The sequence below is a fragment of the Gymnoscopelus braueri genome, assembly GCF_963280865.1.
Source record: "Gymnoscopelus braueri genome assembly, chromosome: 12".
Lineage (NCBI taxonomy): Eukaryota > Metazoa > Chordata > Actinopteri > Myctophiformes > Myctophidae > Gymnoscopelus > Gymnoscopelus braueri.
Genome location: NC_137614.1, coordinates 55048705 through 55066999, shown reverse-complemented (window position 1 = coordinate 55066999; position 18295 = coordinate 55048705). Strand labels below are relative to the sequence as shown.

Sequence of the window (18295 nt, the reverse complement as noted above, 5' to 3'; positions counted from 1 at the left end):
CTATGTTCCATTCTGGTTGTTACAATGATACTAATGAAGGCTCTGTTCCATTCTGGTTGTTACAATGATACTAATGAAGGCTCTGTTCCATTCTGGTTGTTACAATGATACTAATGAAGGCTATGTTCCATTCTGGTTGTTACAATGATACTAATGAAGGCTCTGTTCCATTCTGGTTGTTACAATGATACTAATGAAGGCTCTGTTCCATTCTGGTTGTTACAATGATACTAATGAAGGCCCTGTTCCATTCTGGTTGTTACAATGATACTAATGAAGGCTCTGTTCCATTCTGGTTGTTACAATGATACTAATGAAGGCTCTGTTCCATTCTGGTTGTTACAATGACACTAATGAAGCCTCTGTTCCATTCTGGTCAAACAGAGTCAGGGTGATGACTCACTGGAAACACTCTGCTACTATGCTACACTAAACGGAACAGAGCCTTCATTAGTATCCGTGGTAACAGTAAGTAAGGAAGAGGCCCAATGTCTTTCCAACATGGCTGCTGTGTATAGAAGAAACTTTATCATGGTCACATGTGGTAAAATGTCTCCCTCTGCTGGTCATTGAGACACATGACTTCTCTCCTGTCTACAACAGTGACAACAATTCAATTCAAAGAAGCTTTATTGGTATGAAAATATAACAACAATTATAATAATGTATAATATATGACATTATTATTATAACATGATACAAACTTGTTATAATAATAATTATGATACATGATATTATTATTATAACATGATACAAACACGCCATAATAATAATCTATAGTATATATTATTATTATTATTATTATTATTATTATTATTTTAACATGATAAAAACATGTCATAATAATAATGTATAATATATAACATTATTATTATAACATGATAAAACCATGTCATAATAATAATATATAACATTATTATTATAACATGATAAAACATGTCATAATAATAATCTATAATTTATAACATTATTATTATAACATGATAAAAACATCTGTACAGATAGTGTTTATATGTATAGTAGGTCTATGAGATCTACTCTGTACAGATAGTGTTTATATGTATAGTAGGTCTATGAGATCTACTCTGTACAGATAGTGTTTATATGTATAGTAGGTCTATGAGATCTACTCTGTACAATGACATAGCCTGATCCATGTGTCTATGTGTGATTGATTGATTGAATACTTTATTAGCAGTTTGCTAACTGTACAGTACAGTACAGTACAGTACAGTACAGTACAGTTACTGTACTGTACTGTACAGTACAGTTACTGTACAGTACAGTACAGTACAGTACTGTACTGCACAGTACAGTACAGTACAGTACAGTACAGTACAGCACAGTACAGTACAGTACAGTACAGTACAGTAACAGTACAGTACTGCACAGTACAGTACAGTACAGTAACAGTACAGTACAGTAAAGTACTGATCAATACAAGGTCAGCTAAGAGGATTAAAAAGCCCAAGAAAGCCTATGGCCTGTTTCCATCGGGGTCCTTTGTACTCAATTCATAGACATTAATGACAGACAGATACACATCATGAGAACAGTTTAAAAACAAAGAAAGGGGGGGGAGGGGGCGGGGCTGTCTCTGACAGACTGGGTTGGTGGTTAGAGCCTGTATTAGAACATAGATTATAGAGCTTGTAGATCTGTTAGGGCAGGTGGTTAGAGCCTGTATTAGAACATAGATTATAGAGCTTGTAGATCTGTTAGGGCAGGTGGTTTAGAGCCTGTATTAGAACATAGATTATAGAGCTTGTAGATCTGTTAGGGCTGGTGGTTAGAGCCTGTATTAGAACATAGATTATAGAGCTTGTAGATCTGTTAGGGCTGGTGGTTAGAGCCTGTATTAGAACATAGATTATAGAGCTTGTAGATCTGTTAGGGCTGGTGGTTAGAGCCTGTATTACAACATAGATTATAGAGCTTGTAGATCTGTTAGGGCTGGTGGTTAGAGCCTGTATTACAACATAGATTATAGAGCTTGTAGATCTGTTAGTGTTTAAACCTCTTCTCACCTTCTCCTTGTTTTAGACTCAACACAGTGACACACAGTGACACATGACTCCCCCCGCTGGTCACTGTGACACACGACACCACATGACCTTAAAATAGTAACACACACACACACACACACACACACACACACACACACACACACACACACACACACACACACACACACACACAGATTTAGCTCAGCCAATCAGAGGAGAGAGCTACTTGTACACAGGAAGCACTGAATTAAGAGTGAAAACATGGTAGAAAGTTGTTCTGAGGGTCTGAATGACAGAGAGGACACACAGAGACCCAGAGAGACCCAGGGGACATTATAACTACATTATTTATTACATGTTTTATTACAGTAACTACATTACAAGAGGAATCACAGAAGCTGTTGTTTCACTGAAGGACTCTGTATCTCTCAAGGTGAGATTTGCTCTAAGAAAGCGTTCTGTGCTCTGAGCTTGTAGATCTGCTATTTTAGAAAAATCGTGAACATTTGTGCAAATCTATGAATATATATATATATATATTTTCTAACTCAAATCTTGGCTTCTGGGGGGGTCCCTGGAACAACATATTTTGAGATGGGGGTCCCTGGAACAACATATTTTGAGATGGGGGTCCGGGGCCAAATACATACTTTGGGTGGTCCTTGACATGGAACAGTTTGAGAACCACCGATATAGCAACATACGTTTAAAAAAAACCTGTTAGGATTTAGAAGACATTTGTAGAATCCCCCCAGAAGCAAAGATTTGAGTTAAAAATGTTTTCTTTAATATATATATATATATATTCAAAGATTTGCACACATTTTCATGATTTTTCAAAAAAATTGCAGATCTACAAGCTCAGAGCGCAGCACTTGGTGCCGTGCTTTGAGCTTGTAGATCTGCTATTTTTGAATATCCAAAGTATAGACCAGTTATTTGTTTACCATGAGACTGGACGCACAGCTGATTGTTTCATGTAATCAATTCACAACATATTGTTTCAGTTCATTCAGCCTCCTGTGTGTGTGTGTGTGTTAGTGAGGCGTCTTATAGAGACATGAAAGAATGGGGTTCATTTGGTGCCGGCCTGCACCCGCATACTGGTTCTTATCAGTGTGATGTGGTCTGTTAAGGGTCTATAGATCTATACATACTGGTTCTTATCAGTGTGATGTGGTCTGTTTAAATGTTTTAATCTTAAATATCATACTTGTCTAAATATCAGGAGGTTTTAGTTAATTCTACAGACTAAAATGTATGTTGGCATAATGATTTATACTGGTGTGGGCTGTGTGCAGAAAATAGCCGATCTACAAGATCACATTATGTGAGCTTGTAGATCGACTATCTACAAGCTCTCACTGCGAGTTTAGGCTGTTTATGGTTATTATTATCTTAAGATTAGAGCATTTGAAGTTAGCAATATGTTCAGAAACACACACACACACACACACACACACACACACACACACACACACTGTGTTTTCTACATGAACATTGTCAATGAAGAGATCAATTGTGAACTACAGTTTAATAATAATAATAATAATAATAACATCAAACAGGATCAACTAAGGACAGTGGTCAACTGGAGTTATTTATACAGGCCATTCAGACTGTGTGTGTGTGTGTGCGTGTGCGTGTGCGTGTGTGTGTGTGTGTGTGTGTGTGTGTGTGTGTGCGCTGAAAGGCATCCAGTTACATAGTACTAGGAACTAGTGGGAACTATTTAAGTCTATTTAAGTATTATAGTATGTTTGTATTGTGATCACCTGACCAGTTATTATATAACAGCTGTGTTACTAGTACAACTAATATATTATATTACATTATATTAAGTATTATTTAACCAGTGTTACTGTGTTTCTACTAACCAGGTCTGTCACCATTATGACCTTTTACTTCAATGATTGCTATTAGGCGATGATGTCATTGGTTGAACTGAAGGTGTGGTAAAACCTGTTGTTTTCACAGCTGACCTGATTAAATGCCTGTTTTATACTTGGTTGCAGGCCAGTGTCACACGCTGGAAATAGATCAAGCTCACAACAACATGACACAAACGGCAGTTTAAATGCATGAAAATGAATCTCACAGACCTGTAGACTAAGCCTTAGAGGAGGAGTTCACCCAAAAAAATAGTTATTTTCTATCAATTGCACACCCTATGAAGCCTTGAATCCATGGATTATTTTTTGTTTTTGTCACATTCCTAAGCTAATAATTTGATTCCCGTCTCCTACCGGCTAATGTATCCGGTAGGAGACACAAAGTAGATTATGTGTGTCTCCTACCGGAAATACACACGGTCATCAAATTATTGTCTTAGGAATGCCACAAAAAACTAAATAAATCCATGAAATCAAGGTTTCATGGGGTGTGTAATTGATAGAAAATAAGTAACTTTTTGGGTGAACTCCTCCTTTAATCACACTGGATTAGTATTATCTTCTCTGGTCATTCACACATTACCCCCCGATGGATAAGCTAAGTCTGTGTTTTATTATCTCTGATCCTTTACCTGCAGTTTAATAGATGGATTACATGGCACCATAATTCCCCCGTTGTCTTAGTGGGTATTTGATACAGGTTGTATGAATCTAACTGGATAAAGTTTCATATTGAAGACTCAGCTCTGTCAGAGTGACAGCATTGATCTGACCAGCGCTCTGGCCTGTGTAATGAATGATTTGGGAGCACCTGAGTAGTAGTATACTACTACTCACCTGTGTAAGATTCCAATAGTAAACATTTTAAATAGCTTTCATATACTATTTATATATTTTTTTCAAATGAGATTTAGCCTTACAGATTGAAATGTGCTCAGTTTTGGTTCCTTTGAGAGGCTGAGACCAGCTCATAGACCCACACAGGGAGGAGAGAGAGAGAGAGACCAGCAGCTCATAGACCCACACAGGGAGGAGAGAGAGAGAGAGACCAGCAGCTCATAGACCCACACAGGGAGGAGAGAGAGAGAGACCAGCTCATAGACCCACACAGGGAGGAGAGAGAGAGAGAGACCAGCAGCTCATAGACCCACACAGGGAGGAGAGAGAGAGAGACCAGCTCATAGACCCACACAGGGAGGAGAGAGAGAGAGACCAGCTCATAGACCCACACAGGGAGGAGAGAGAGAGAGAGACCAGCAGCTCATAGACCCACACAGGGAGGAGAGAGAGAGAGAGAGACCAGCAGCTCATAGACCCACACAGGGAGGAGAGAGAGAGAAAAAAAGGAGTGTAGTGTCTTGTACGAGTTACATTATTAATTATTGATATATCTACAGGAGTAGTGGTTTATTATATTTGACATATTGTAATGTAAGGAACCCCCTGACTTGCTATTTAGGAGTCATATTGATTGGAAAGTGTCTATTATCGTCCGTAACTTTATTATTAATAGTATTATAAGTATTTGGACTAAAATAAAATATCAGAAGCAGCCTCCATTGTTCATGACCGGAAAAGAGAGCGGGAAAATGCACGGAGAAAACTAAAAACTTGTTTAATAAAAAGGTAAAAAGAGGTCAATTACACCCCAAATGACAGAGATGTCGATTCGCACGGGACTAAAATGATCATAGGACCACTGTGTTTGATCATAGGACCACTGTGTTTGCTGAAATATGCTAAAGTAATTATTACTTACTAAATTACTGACATGGTCGATTCGCACAGGATTAAAAAACAGACGTCCCCCTGTAATTATTACAAATCACCTGAGGTCCCTAGATAATACTAATCCAGTGTGAATAGGGCTTAAAGGAGGAGTTCACCCAAAAAATGACTTATTTTCTATCAATTGCACACCCTATGAAGCCTTATTTTTTGTTTTTGTCACATTCCTAAGCTAATAATTTGATTCCCGTCTCCTACCGGCTAATGTATCCGGTAGGAGACACAAAGTAGATTATTTGTGTCTCCTACCGGAAATACACACGGTCATCAAATTATTGTCTTAGGAATGCCACAAAAAACTAAATAAATCCATGAAATCAAGGCTTCATGGGGTGTGTAATTGATAGAAAATAAGTAATTTTTTGGGTGAACTTTAAGTCACTGTGTGTGTGTGTGTGTGTGTGTGTGGGTGTGGGTGGGTGGGTGTATCTTTGCGCTTGTCTGTGATCAGCTAATCTCCAGGACCGTTGGACAGATCGGCGTGAAACTGCACACACACAGCCTGTTATAGCGCCACCATGAGGCTGACTTTTAATAAACATTTTTTTAAATATTAATCCTACATATTTTTCCCAAACATCACGCACATCGGTACACAGTATCTGTATAGTCTGTCCGATTCTTCATATTCCATCCTGATTGGCTAAGGTTGGCAGGAGTGGCTACAAAATGCCTCAAATCATGAACACAGCGTCCATTCACCAATCAGGCTGGAATGTGAAAAATCGGACGGATCGGACGGATCCGTCTTGATCACTTGACTAAAGAGATAATATATACAGATTTGCGTGAAATTTTGATAAAAGGAGTAACCCTTGATAGAAGGAGTAATATCCAAAAATATATTTGACATAAGTCGGCCTCCTGGTGGCGCTATAAAAGGCAGATGTGAAAAATGCAGGGCAAAGGTTTTTCCTTGGCCTTAAGGGAGTGTACATACAAAGTTTTACACAGATTGGTGCAGTTATAGGTAAAAACACGAATCGGCCTGTTATAGCACCACCATGAGGCTGAATATATATTTTTCAAGTGGCATATCTTCCTAGACCTAGTGAAAGTGTGTGTGCCAAATTTCACGGAATTTGCATGCTGTGTTCATGATTTGAGACATTTGGTGCAAAACTGAGCACTCGTGCAAACTTTGGAAGCCATTCATAGCCAATCAGGATGAAAATCTGAAAGACCAGTTTCGTTTAATGACTATAGAGATAGTGTACCGATTTGAGTGATGTTTGAACAAAATCTGTAGGAGTACTATCAAAAAATGTGTTTTGCCAAAAGCGGGCTCCTGGTGGCGCTATAACAGGCCCATGTGAAAAATGTGAGGCAGAGGTTCTGAATTGGCATCCAGGGAGTGTGTGTGCACAGTTTCTCTGCGATCAAGCCAACGGTGCCGGAGATTAGCTGATCACAGACGGACGGACACACACACGGACGGACAGACGGACGGACGGACAGGGTGCAAAACATACTCTACCTTTCGGCCTGGTGGAGACAATAATAATAATACTTTGTGTCTTTTAGGTACAAAATGATTCCGCTGCTACTGTGTGACACCGTTTAGATTGTGATTGGTTGCTCCTCTGATGACATCACAGTGAGTCATGGGTCGCTACCTCAGCAGCATCAACCTCTCTGGAGGCAGCAGGACTCTGAGACTGGTCTTTAAACTCAGATATCTGCTGCTACGCATCCGTAGAAACTACTCTCATCTGGCCAAGACCTCCAAGACCTCCAAGACCACCAATACCTCCGGACTCTCCCTGGATCTCCAGAGCTGCCGTCCTCCCAGCTTTAGGAGAACCATCCTGAAAACCTCATGCAGTTCTTCTGGTTCTGATAAAACCTCATGGTTTCATCTCAGTTCTTCTGGCTCTGATAAAACCTCATGGTTTCCTCTCAGTTCTTCTGGCTCTGATAAAACCTCATGGTTTCCTCTCAGTTCTTCTGGCTCTGATAAAACCTCATGGTTTCATCTCAGTTCTTCTGGCTCTGATAAAACCTCATGGTTTCATCTCAGTTCTTCTGGCTCTGATAAAACCTCATGGTTTCATCTCAGTTCTTCTGGCTCTGATAAAACCTCATGGTTTCATCTCAGTTCTTCTGGCTCTGATAAAACCTCATGGTTTCATCTCAGTTCTTCTGGCTCTGCCACGGACCACCTTCACAGAGGTTTCACAGAAGTGAAACGCATCCAGGCGGTCCGTTTTTACTCGACCTCCGAGAGAGACCCTCTGGAATCCTCATCACCGTATTCTTCTGGTCTGCAGCTGTTCCACATCAGCTCTCTCGCCACCAGGTTCGGAGAAAGCTTCAGTTACGTGTCCAATCACATCAACTCTGCTTTCTCTGGAGATCCGCGAGGAGACGACGTCCCGGCGGGGCAGGAGACTCTGGATGAACCGCCGGTAATAACACCTGTAACGATGGCAACAGACACCAGTCACAGGAAGAAAAAAGCTCCGAGACGTAACGTTCAAAAGTCATACCCAGAGCCTGAAAGGTCTCGGTTAAAAACCAACGCCTCTCCGGTGACAGATCAGAGTCACGCCTCCTCCTCCAGCTCCTCCTGGGAGGACAGTTATCAGTACTTATCAGGACACATCAACCGCTACTTTGGTGCCAAAGTTACAGATGAATACGATCATCAACCGCTCCCTCAGAAAGTGCACTTTGCTGCAGAGAACAGCGGCGCTGATCCAAACGCATCTAAACCGTCCATCTCCAGAACCCTGAGAGGTCCATCACCACAGCCCAGACAGGAGGAACCAGTCAGAACTGTGAGTGTTTCCACTGTTCATTTCATCAACTAAAACTATGATGCAAAATATTGGTCGATTTCCTTTTTTCACTGAAAACTATATATAAAAATACGTTTTTAAAAATGTTAGGGAGGGACGACTAGTGGAGAAGAGATCCAGTAGAACTAAGACTAGTGGAGAAGAGATCCAGTAGAACTAAGACTAGTGGAGAAGAGATCCAGTAGAAGTAAGACTAGTGGAGAAGAGATCCAGTAGAACTAAGACTAGTGGAGAAGAGATCCAGTAGAAGTAAGACTAGTGGAGAAGAGATCCAGTAGAACTAAGACTAGTAGAGAAGAGATCCAGTAGAACTAAGACTAGTGGAGAAGAGATCCAGTAGAAGTAAGACTAGTGGAGAAGAGATCCAGTAGAACTAAGACTAGTGGAGAAGAGATCCAGTAGAACTAAGACTAGTGGAGAAGAGATCCAGTAGAAGTAAGACTAGTGGAGAAGAGATCCAGTAGAACTAAGACTAGTGGAGAAGAGATCCAGTAGAACTAAGAGAAGAGATCCAGTAGAACTAAGAGAAGAGATCCAGTAGAACTAAGAGAAGAGATCCAGTAGAAGTAAGACTAGTGGAGAAGAGATCCAGTAGAAGTAAGACTAGTGGAGAAGAGATCCAGTAGAAATAAGACTAGAGGAGAAGAGATCCAGTAGAACTAAGACTAGAGGAGAAGAGATCCAGTAGAACTAAGACTAGAGGAGAAGAGATCCAGTAGAACTAAGACTAGTGGAGAAGAGATCCAGTAGAACTAAGAGAAGAGATCCAGTAGAACTAAGACTAGTGGAGAAGAGATCCAGTAGAAGTAAGACTAGTGGAGAAGAGATCCAGTAGAACTAAGACTAGAGGAGAAGAGATCCAGTAGAACTAAAACTAGAGGAGAAGAGATCCAGTAGAACTAAGACTAGAGGAGAAGAGATCCAGTAGAACTAAGACTAGTGGAGAAGAGATCCAGTAGAACTAAGAGAAGAGATCCAGTAGAACTAAGACTAGTGGAGAAGAGATCCAGTAGAAGTAAGACTAGTGGAGAAGAGATCCAGTAGAACTAAGACTAGTGGAGAAGAGATCCAGTAGAACTAAGAGAAGAGATCCAGTAGAACTAAGACTAGTGTAGAATAGATCCAGTAGAACTAAGACTAGTGGAGAAGAGATCCAGTAGAACTAAGAGAAGAGATCCAGTAGAACTAAGACTAGTGTAGAATAGATCCAGTAGAACTAAGACTAGTGGAGAAGAGATCCAGTAGAACTAAGAGAAGAGATCCAGTAGAACTAAGACTAGTGGAGAAGAGATCCAGTAGAACTAAGACTAGTGGAGAAGAGATCCAGTAGAACTAAGAGAAGAGATCCAGTAGAACTAAGACTAGTGGAGAAGAGATCCAGTAGAACTAAGACTAGTGGAGAAGAGATCCAGTAGAACTAAGACTAGTGGAGAAGAGATCCAGTAGAACTAAGACTAGTGGAGAAGAGTTCCAGTAGAACTAAGACTAGTTTAGAATAGATCCAGTAGAACTAAGACTAGTGGAGAAGAGATCCAGTAGAACTAAGACTAGTGGAGAAGAGATCCAGTAGAACTAAGAGAAGAGATCCAGTAGAACTAAGACTAGTGGAGAAGAGATCCAGTAGAACTAAGACTAGTGGAGAAGAGATCCAGTAGAACTAAGACTAGTGGAGAAGAGATCCAGTAGAACTAAGACTAGTGGAGAAGAGTTCCAGTAGAACTAAGACTAGTTTAGAATAGATCCAGTAGAACTAAGACTAGTGGAGAAGAGATCCAGTAGAACTAAGACTAGTGGAGAAGAGATCCAGTAGAACTAAGAGAAGAGATCCAGTAGAACTAAGACTAATGGAGAAGAGATCCAGTAGAACTAAGACTAGTGGAGAAGAGATCCAGTAGAAGTAAGACTAGTGGAGAAGAGATCCAGTAGAACTAAGACTAGTGGAGAAGAGATCCAGTAGAACTAAGAGAAGAGATCCAGTAGAACTAAGAGAAGAGATCCAGTAAAACTAAGACTAGTGGAGAAGAGATCCAGTAGAACTAAGACTAGTGGAGAAGAGATCCAGTAGAAGTAAGACTAGAGGATAAGAGATCCAATAGAACTAAGACTAGAGGAGAAGAGATCCAGTAGAAGTAAGACTAGTGGAGAAGAGATCCAGTAGAAGTAAGACTAGTGGAGAAGAGATCCAATAGAACTAAGACTAAAGGAGAAGAGATCCAGTAGAAGTAAGACTAGTGGAGAAGAGATCCAGTAGAAGTAAGACTAGTGGAGAAGAGATCCAGTAGAAGTAAGACTAGTGGAGAAGAGATCCAATAGAACTAAGACTAGTGGAGAAGAGATCCAATAGAACTAAGACTAGTGGAGAAGAGATCCAATAGAACTAAGACTAGTGGAGAAGAGATCCAATAGAACTAAGACTAGTGGAGAAGAGATCCAATAGAACTAAGACTAGTGGAGAAGAGATCCAATAGAACTAAGACTAGTGGAGAAGAGATCCAGTAGAAGTAAGACTAGTGGAGAAGAGATCCAGTAGAACTAAGACTAGTGGAGAAGAGATCCAGTAGAAGTAAGACTAGTGGAGAATAGATCCAGTAGAAGTAAGACTAGTGGAGAAGAGATCCAGTAGAAGTAAGACTAGTGGAGAAGAGATCCAGTAGAACTAAGACTAGTGGAGAGATCCAGTAGAAGTAAGACTAGTGGAGAAGAGATCCAGTAGAAGTAAGACAAGTCATTTTATGCTTGGTTGTGTGTGAGTGTCACACTCTGGAAATAGCAGATCTACAAGCTCACAAGGCGTCGCAGACGCCTTGTGAGCTTGTAGATCGGCTATTTTCGGTAGCCGGTCTACAAATCAGGCATTACGACTTCATCAAGACCTAACGACATACATGTTAGTCGACTAAATGAACTGTAGATTTAGTTGACTAAAATCTTACAATATTCATTTAATTAAAAGTAGACAGATGACTAAAATATGATTCAAACTAAAGTGAATTATATTCCAAAGACTAATGACTAAAACTAGATCAACATTAACTCTGGTTCCGTCGTCACAGCCCAGACAGCAGGAGGACCCAGTGGGTCCACAGACTGCAGGTCTGTTCCACAGCAGCAGTTATGCAGCTCGCTTCGGGGAGAGTTACGCTCAGATGGCCGCTCACGTCAACCGCTACTTCAAGGTAAGATGCCTTTTCTTTTTTTATAACTTTGTTTTTATTGAGGATACTTTTAAGACAGGGTAGGATGCCTTATCACATTTTCATGTCAAGCAAGCCAAGGACCCCCAAATTAATATGACTTTGTCCATGGACCCCTCATCTCAAATACTTTGTGCCAGGGACTACCATACCAGATTTGTGTTTTATGTTTTAAAAAATATTCTAAACTGTTCACTTTTCTTTATGCAAGAGTCTTTTGAAAATAGCAGATCTTCAAGCTCACACCACGTGTTGTGAGCTTGTAGATCTGTTATTTTCAAATAGCCGCTGCATTTAGGTTTAAAGTGCTCATGTGGCCTACGTATAGTCATTTCTATTGGGCTTGCTTTCATAGACCTGGATGCTTATTTCTAGGGATGTCTGATATTATTATCATATATATTTTTTTCAATTAATTACAGGAGTTCTTACTCTATGGTGAGTGTGATGTGAAATGTGAGCTTACCATAATCACAATAATCCTTAATCATGTTCCATCATATTCAAGGGCTTTTGGAGAGAAATGAGACTCCAGTCACTTTCAAATTAAAGCACTGCAGAGGGCAGGTGTGTGTGTCTGTGTCCAGCTGGCGCTCGTTAATGTTATAGGCATCAAAGCAATTATGCTTCTGCACTGTCAAATAGGCCAACATCTAATCTAAGATTAGTGGGACTCATTCAAATGACCAACAGTGAGTCCCGGGACTAACTTTATTTAAAACCTAACAACATCACTGTATTATATTAGATTATTATATTGATATTATAGCTATTTTTATTTGATTAGATATGTGATGTTGTTACCTGACAATTAGTTGACTTTTGAGTTGCCCGATACCGCATATTCTGATTGATATCGGTATCGGAAATTAGGAGTTGGACAATATTGGAATATCGGATATCGGTAAAAAAGTCAATATGGAACCTCCCTACCTGTTTCTCCGTCTAAACAGCTTGTTTTCATAGACCTTATTTCTCTGTCTAAAGAGCTTGTTTTCATAGACCTTATCTCTCTGTCTAAAGAGCTTGTTTTCATAGACCTTATCTCTCTGTCTAAAGAGCTTGTTTTCATAGACCTTATTTCTCTGTCTAAAGAGCTTGTTTTCATAGACCTTATTTCTCTAAAGAGCTTGTTTTCATAGACCTTATTTCTCTGTCTAAAGAGCTTGTTTTCATAGACCTTATTTCTCTAAAGAGCTTGTTTTCATAGACCTTATTTCTCTGTCTAAAGAGCTTGTTTTCATAGACCTTATTTCTCTGTCTAAAGAGCTTGTTTTCATAGACCATATTTCTCTGTCTAAAGAGCTTGTTTTCATAGACCTTATCTCTGTCTAAAGAGCTTGTTTTCATAGACCTTATTTCTCTGTCTAAAGAGCTTGTTTTCATAGACCTTATCTCTCTGTCTAAAGGGCAGAGGTTCTCTAGAGGAGGAATGGGATGGTAATGACCTTGTCTCTGTCTAAAGGGCAGAGGTTCTCTAGAGGAGGAATGGGATGGTAATGACCTTGTCTCTGTCTAAAGGGCAGAGGTTCTCTAGAGGAGGAATGGGATGGTAATGACCTTGGAGCGATGGTCCATGGTTCTGCTGCTGCTGCTGCTGCTGCTGTGGAGGAGGTGAAGCCTGTGTCCTTCATGGACGTTCTGCTCCGCCCCTCCGTCTCCATCCCCTCCCTGCTGGCCGGCGTTCTGAACATTGCTCCTACCTGGGGGAGGGGCCAGAGCCCGTCTGACCAACCAGACGACACCTCCTCCTACGAGACCAAGCTGAAGAGAAGGGTGAGGTCAGAGGCTCAGGGGTCAGGGGTCATCACCATGCTGGCCATAATATAACCATAAACACATAGAGAGCCCTAATATACTGTATAGTACAGAGTACTATACCATAATATAACCATAAACACATAGAGAGCCCTAATATACTGTATAGCACAGTGTACTATACCATAATATAACCATAAACACATAGAGAGCCCTAATATACTGTATAGTACAGTGTACTATATATACCATAATATAACCATAAACACATAGAGAGCCCTAATATACTGTATAGTACAGTGTACTATACCATAATATAACCATAAACACATAGAGAGCCCTAATATACTGTATAGTACAGTGTACTATACCATAATATAACCATAAACACATAGAACCCTAATATACTGTATAGAACAGTGTACTATACCATAATATAACCATAAACACATAGAGAACCCTAATATACTGTATAGTACAGTGTACTATACCATAATATAACCATAAACACATAGAGAGCCCTAATATACTGTATAGTACAGTGTACTATACCATAATATAACCATAAACACATAGAGAGCCCTAATATACTGTATAGAACAGTGTACTATACCATAATATAACCATAAACACATAGAGAGCCCTAATATACTGTATAGTACAGTGTACTATACCATAATATAACCATAAACACATAGAACCCTAATATACTGTATAGAACAGTGTACTATACCATAATATAACCATAAACACATAGAGAGCCCTAATATACTGTATAGTACAGTGTACTATACCATAATATAACCATAAACACATAGAGAGCCCTAATATACTGTATAGTACAGTGTACTATACCATAATATAACCATAAACACATAGAGAGCCCTAATATACTGTATAGAACAGTGTACTATACCATAATATAACCATAAACACATAGAGAGCCCTAATATACTGTATAGTACAGTGTACTATACCATAATATAACCATAAACACATAGAGCCCTAATATACTGTATAGAACAGTGTACTATACCATAATATAACCATAAACACATAGAGCCCTAATATACTGTATAGTACAGTGTACTATACCATAATATAACCATAAACACATAGAGAGCCCTAATATACTGTATAGTACAGTGTACTATACCATAATATAACCATAAACACATAGAACCCTAATATACTGTATAGAACAGTGTACTATACCATAATATAACCATAAACACATAGAGAACCCTAATATACTGTATAGTACAGTGTACTATACCATAATATAACCATAAACACATAGAGAGCCCTAATATACTGTATAGTACAGTGTACTATACCATAATATAACCATAAACACATAGAGAGCCCTAATATACTGTATAGAACAGTGTACTATACCATAATATAACCATAAACACATAGAGAGCCCTAATATACTGTATAGTACAGTGTACTATACCATAATATAACCATAAACACATAGAACCCTAATATACTGTATAGAACAGTGTACTATACCATAATATAACCATAAACACATAGAGAGCCCTAATATACTGTATAGTACAGTGTACTATACCATAATATAACCATAAACACATAGAGAGCCCTAATATACTGTATAGTACAGTGTACTATACCATAATATAACCATAAACACATAGAGAGCCCTAATATACTGTATAGAACAGTGTACTATACCATAATATAACCATAAACACATAGAGAGCCCTAATATACTGTATAGTACAGTGTACTATACCATAATATAACCATAAACACATAGAGCCCTAATATACTGTATAGAACAGTGTACTATACCATAATATAACCATAAACACATAGAGCCCTAATATACTGTATAGTACAGTGTACTATACCATAATATAACCATAAACACATAGAGAGCCCTAATATACTGTATAGTACAGTGTACTATACCATAATATAACCATAAACACATAGAGCCCTAATATACTGTATAGTACAGTGTACTATACCATAATATAACCATAAACACATAGAGCCCTAATATACTGTATAGTACAGTGTACTATACCATAATATAACCATAAACACATAGAGAGCCCTAATATACTGTATAGTACAGTGTACTATACCATAATATAACCATAAACACATAGAGCCCTAATATACTGTATAGAACAGTGTACTATACCATAATATAACCATAAACACATAGAGCCCTAATATACTGTATAGTACAGTGTACTATACCATAATATAACCATAAACACATAGAGCCCTAATATACTGTATAGTACAGTGTACTATACCATAATATAACCATAAACACATAGAGAGCCCTAATATACTGTATAGTACAGTGTACTATACCATAATATAACCATAAACACATAGAGAGCCCTAATATACTATATAGTACAGTGTACTATACCATAATATAACCATAAACACATAGAGCCCTAATATACTGTATAGTACAGTGTACTATACCATAATATAACCATAAACACATAGAGCCCTAATATACTGTATAGTACAGTGTACTATACCATAATATAACCATAAACACATAGAGCCCTAATATACTGTATAGTACAGTGTACTATACCATAATATAAACATAAACACATAGAGAGCCCTAATATACTGTATAGTACAGTGTACTATACCATAATATAACCATAAACACATAGAACCCTAATATACTGTATAGTACAGTGTACTATACCATAATATAACCATAAACACATAGAGCCCTAATATACTATATAGTACAGTGTACTATACCATAATATAACCATAAACACATAGAGCCCTAATATACTGTATAGTACAGTGTACTATACCATAATATAACCATAAACACATAGAGAGCCCTAATATACTGTATAGTACAGTGTACTATACCATAATATAACCATAAACACATAGAGCCCTAATATACTGTATAGTACAGTGTACTATACCATAATATAACCATAAACACATAGAGAGCCCTAATATACTATATAGTACAGTGTACTATACCATAATATAACCATAAACACATAGAGCCCTAATATACTGTATAGTACAATGTACTATACCATAATATAACCATAAACACATAGAGAGCCCTAATATACTGTATAGTACAGTGTACTATACCATAATATAACCATAAACACATAGAGCCCTAATATACTGTATAGTACAGTGTACTATACCATAATATAACCATAAACACATAGAGCCCTAATATACTGTATAGTACAGTGTACTATACCATAATATAACCATAAACACATAGAACCCTAATATACTGTATAGTACAGTGTACTATACCATAATATAACCATAAACACATAGAGAGCCCTAATATACTGTATAGTACAGTGTACTATACCATAATATAACCATAAACACATAGAACCCTAATATACTGTATAGTACAGTGTACTATACCATAATATAACCATAAACACATAGAGCCCTAATATACTGTATAGAACAGTGTACTATACCATAATATAACCATAAACACATAGAGAGCCCTAATATACTGTATAGTACAGTGTACTATACCATAATATAACCATAAACACATAGAGAGCCCTAATATACTGTATAGTACAGTGTACTATACCATAATATAACCATAAACACATAGAGAGCCCTAATATACTGTATAGTACAGTGTACTATACCATAATATAACCATAAACACATAGAACCCTAATATACTGTATAGTACAGTGTACTATACCATAATATAACCATAAACACATAGAGCCCTAATATACTGTATAGTACAGTGTACTATACCATAATATAACCATAAACACATAGAGAGCCCTAATATACTGTATAGTACAGTGTACTATACCATAATATAACCATAAACACATAGAGAGCCCTAATATACTGTATAGTACAGTGTACTATACCATAATATAACCATAAACACATAGAGAGCCCTAATATACTGTATAGAACAGTGTACTATACCATAATATAACCATAAACACATAGAGAGCCCTAATATACTGTATAGTACAGTGTACTATACCATAATATAACCATAAACACATAGAGCCCTAATATACTGTATAGAACAGTGTACTATACCATAATATAACCATAAACACATAGAGCCCTAATATACTGTATAGTACAGTGTACTATACCATAATATAACCATAAACACATAGAGAGCCCTAATATACTGTATAGTACAGTGTACTATACCATAATATAACCATAAACACATAGAACCCTAATATACTGTATAGAACAGTGTACTATACCATAATATAACCATAAACACATAGAGAACCCTAATATACTGTATAGTACAGTGTACTATACCATAATATAACCATAAACACATAGAGAGCCCTAATATACTGTATAGTACAGTGTACTATACCATAATATAACCATAAACACATAGAGAGCCCTAATATACTGTATAGAACAGTGTACTATACCATAATATAACCATAAACACATAGAGAGCCCTAATATACTGTATAGTACAGTGTACTATACCATAATATAACCATAAACACATAGAACCCTAATATACTGTATAGAACAGTGTACTATACCATAATATAACCATAAACACATAGAGAGCCCTAATATACTGTATAGTACAGTGTACTATACCATAATATAACCATAAACACATAGAGAGCCCTAATATACTGTATAGTACAGTGTACTATACCATAATATAACCATAAACACATAGAGAGCCCTAATATACTGTATAGAACAGTGTACTATACCATAATATAACCATAAACACATAGAGAGCCCTAATATACTGTATAGTACAGTGTACTATACCATAATATAACCATAAACACATAGAGCCCTAATAT

General features: G+C 37.8%; 1 protein-coding gene across 1 annotated transcript in view; it reads left to right on the top strand.

The window, feature by feature from the left end:
- Nucleotides 1–7911: 7911 nt before the first annotated feature.
- The window catches only part of LOC308096677 (calcium-independent phospholipase A2-gamma-like), a gene marked incomplete at its 5' end in the record, with an annotated part of 36582 nt that continues 26198 nt past the window's right edge, over nucleotides 7912–18295 (top strand). Inside the window, 3 exons of the mRNA XM_080444088.1 lie at nucleotides 7912–8466; nucleotides 11541–11663; nucleotides 13203–13457. Coding sequence (XP_080300214.1) covers nucleotides 7912–8466; nucleotides 11541–11663; nucleotides 13203–13457 — 933 coding nt within the window. The remainder of the gene's footprint in view (nucleotides 8467–11540; nucleotides 11664–13202; nucleotides 13458–18295) is intronic.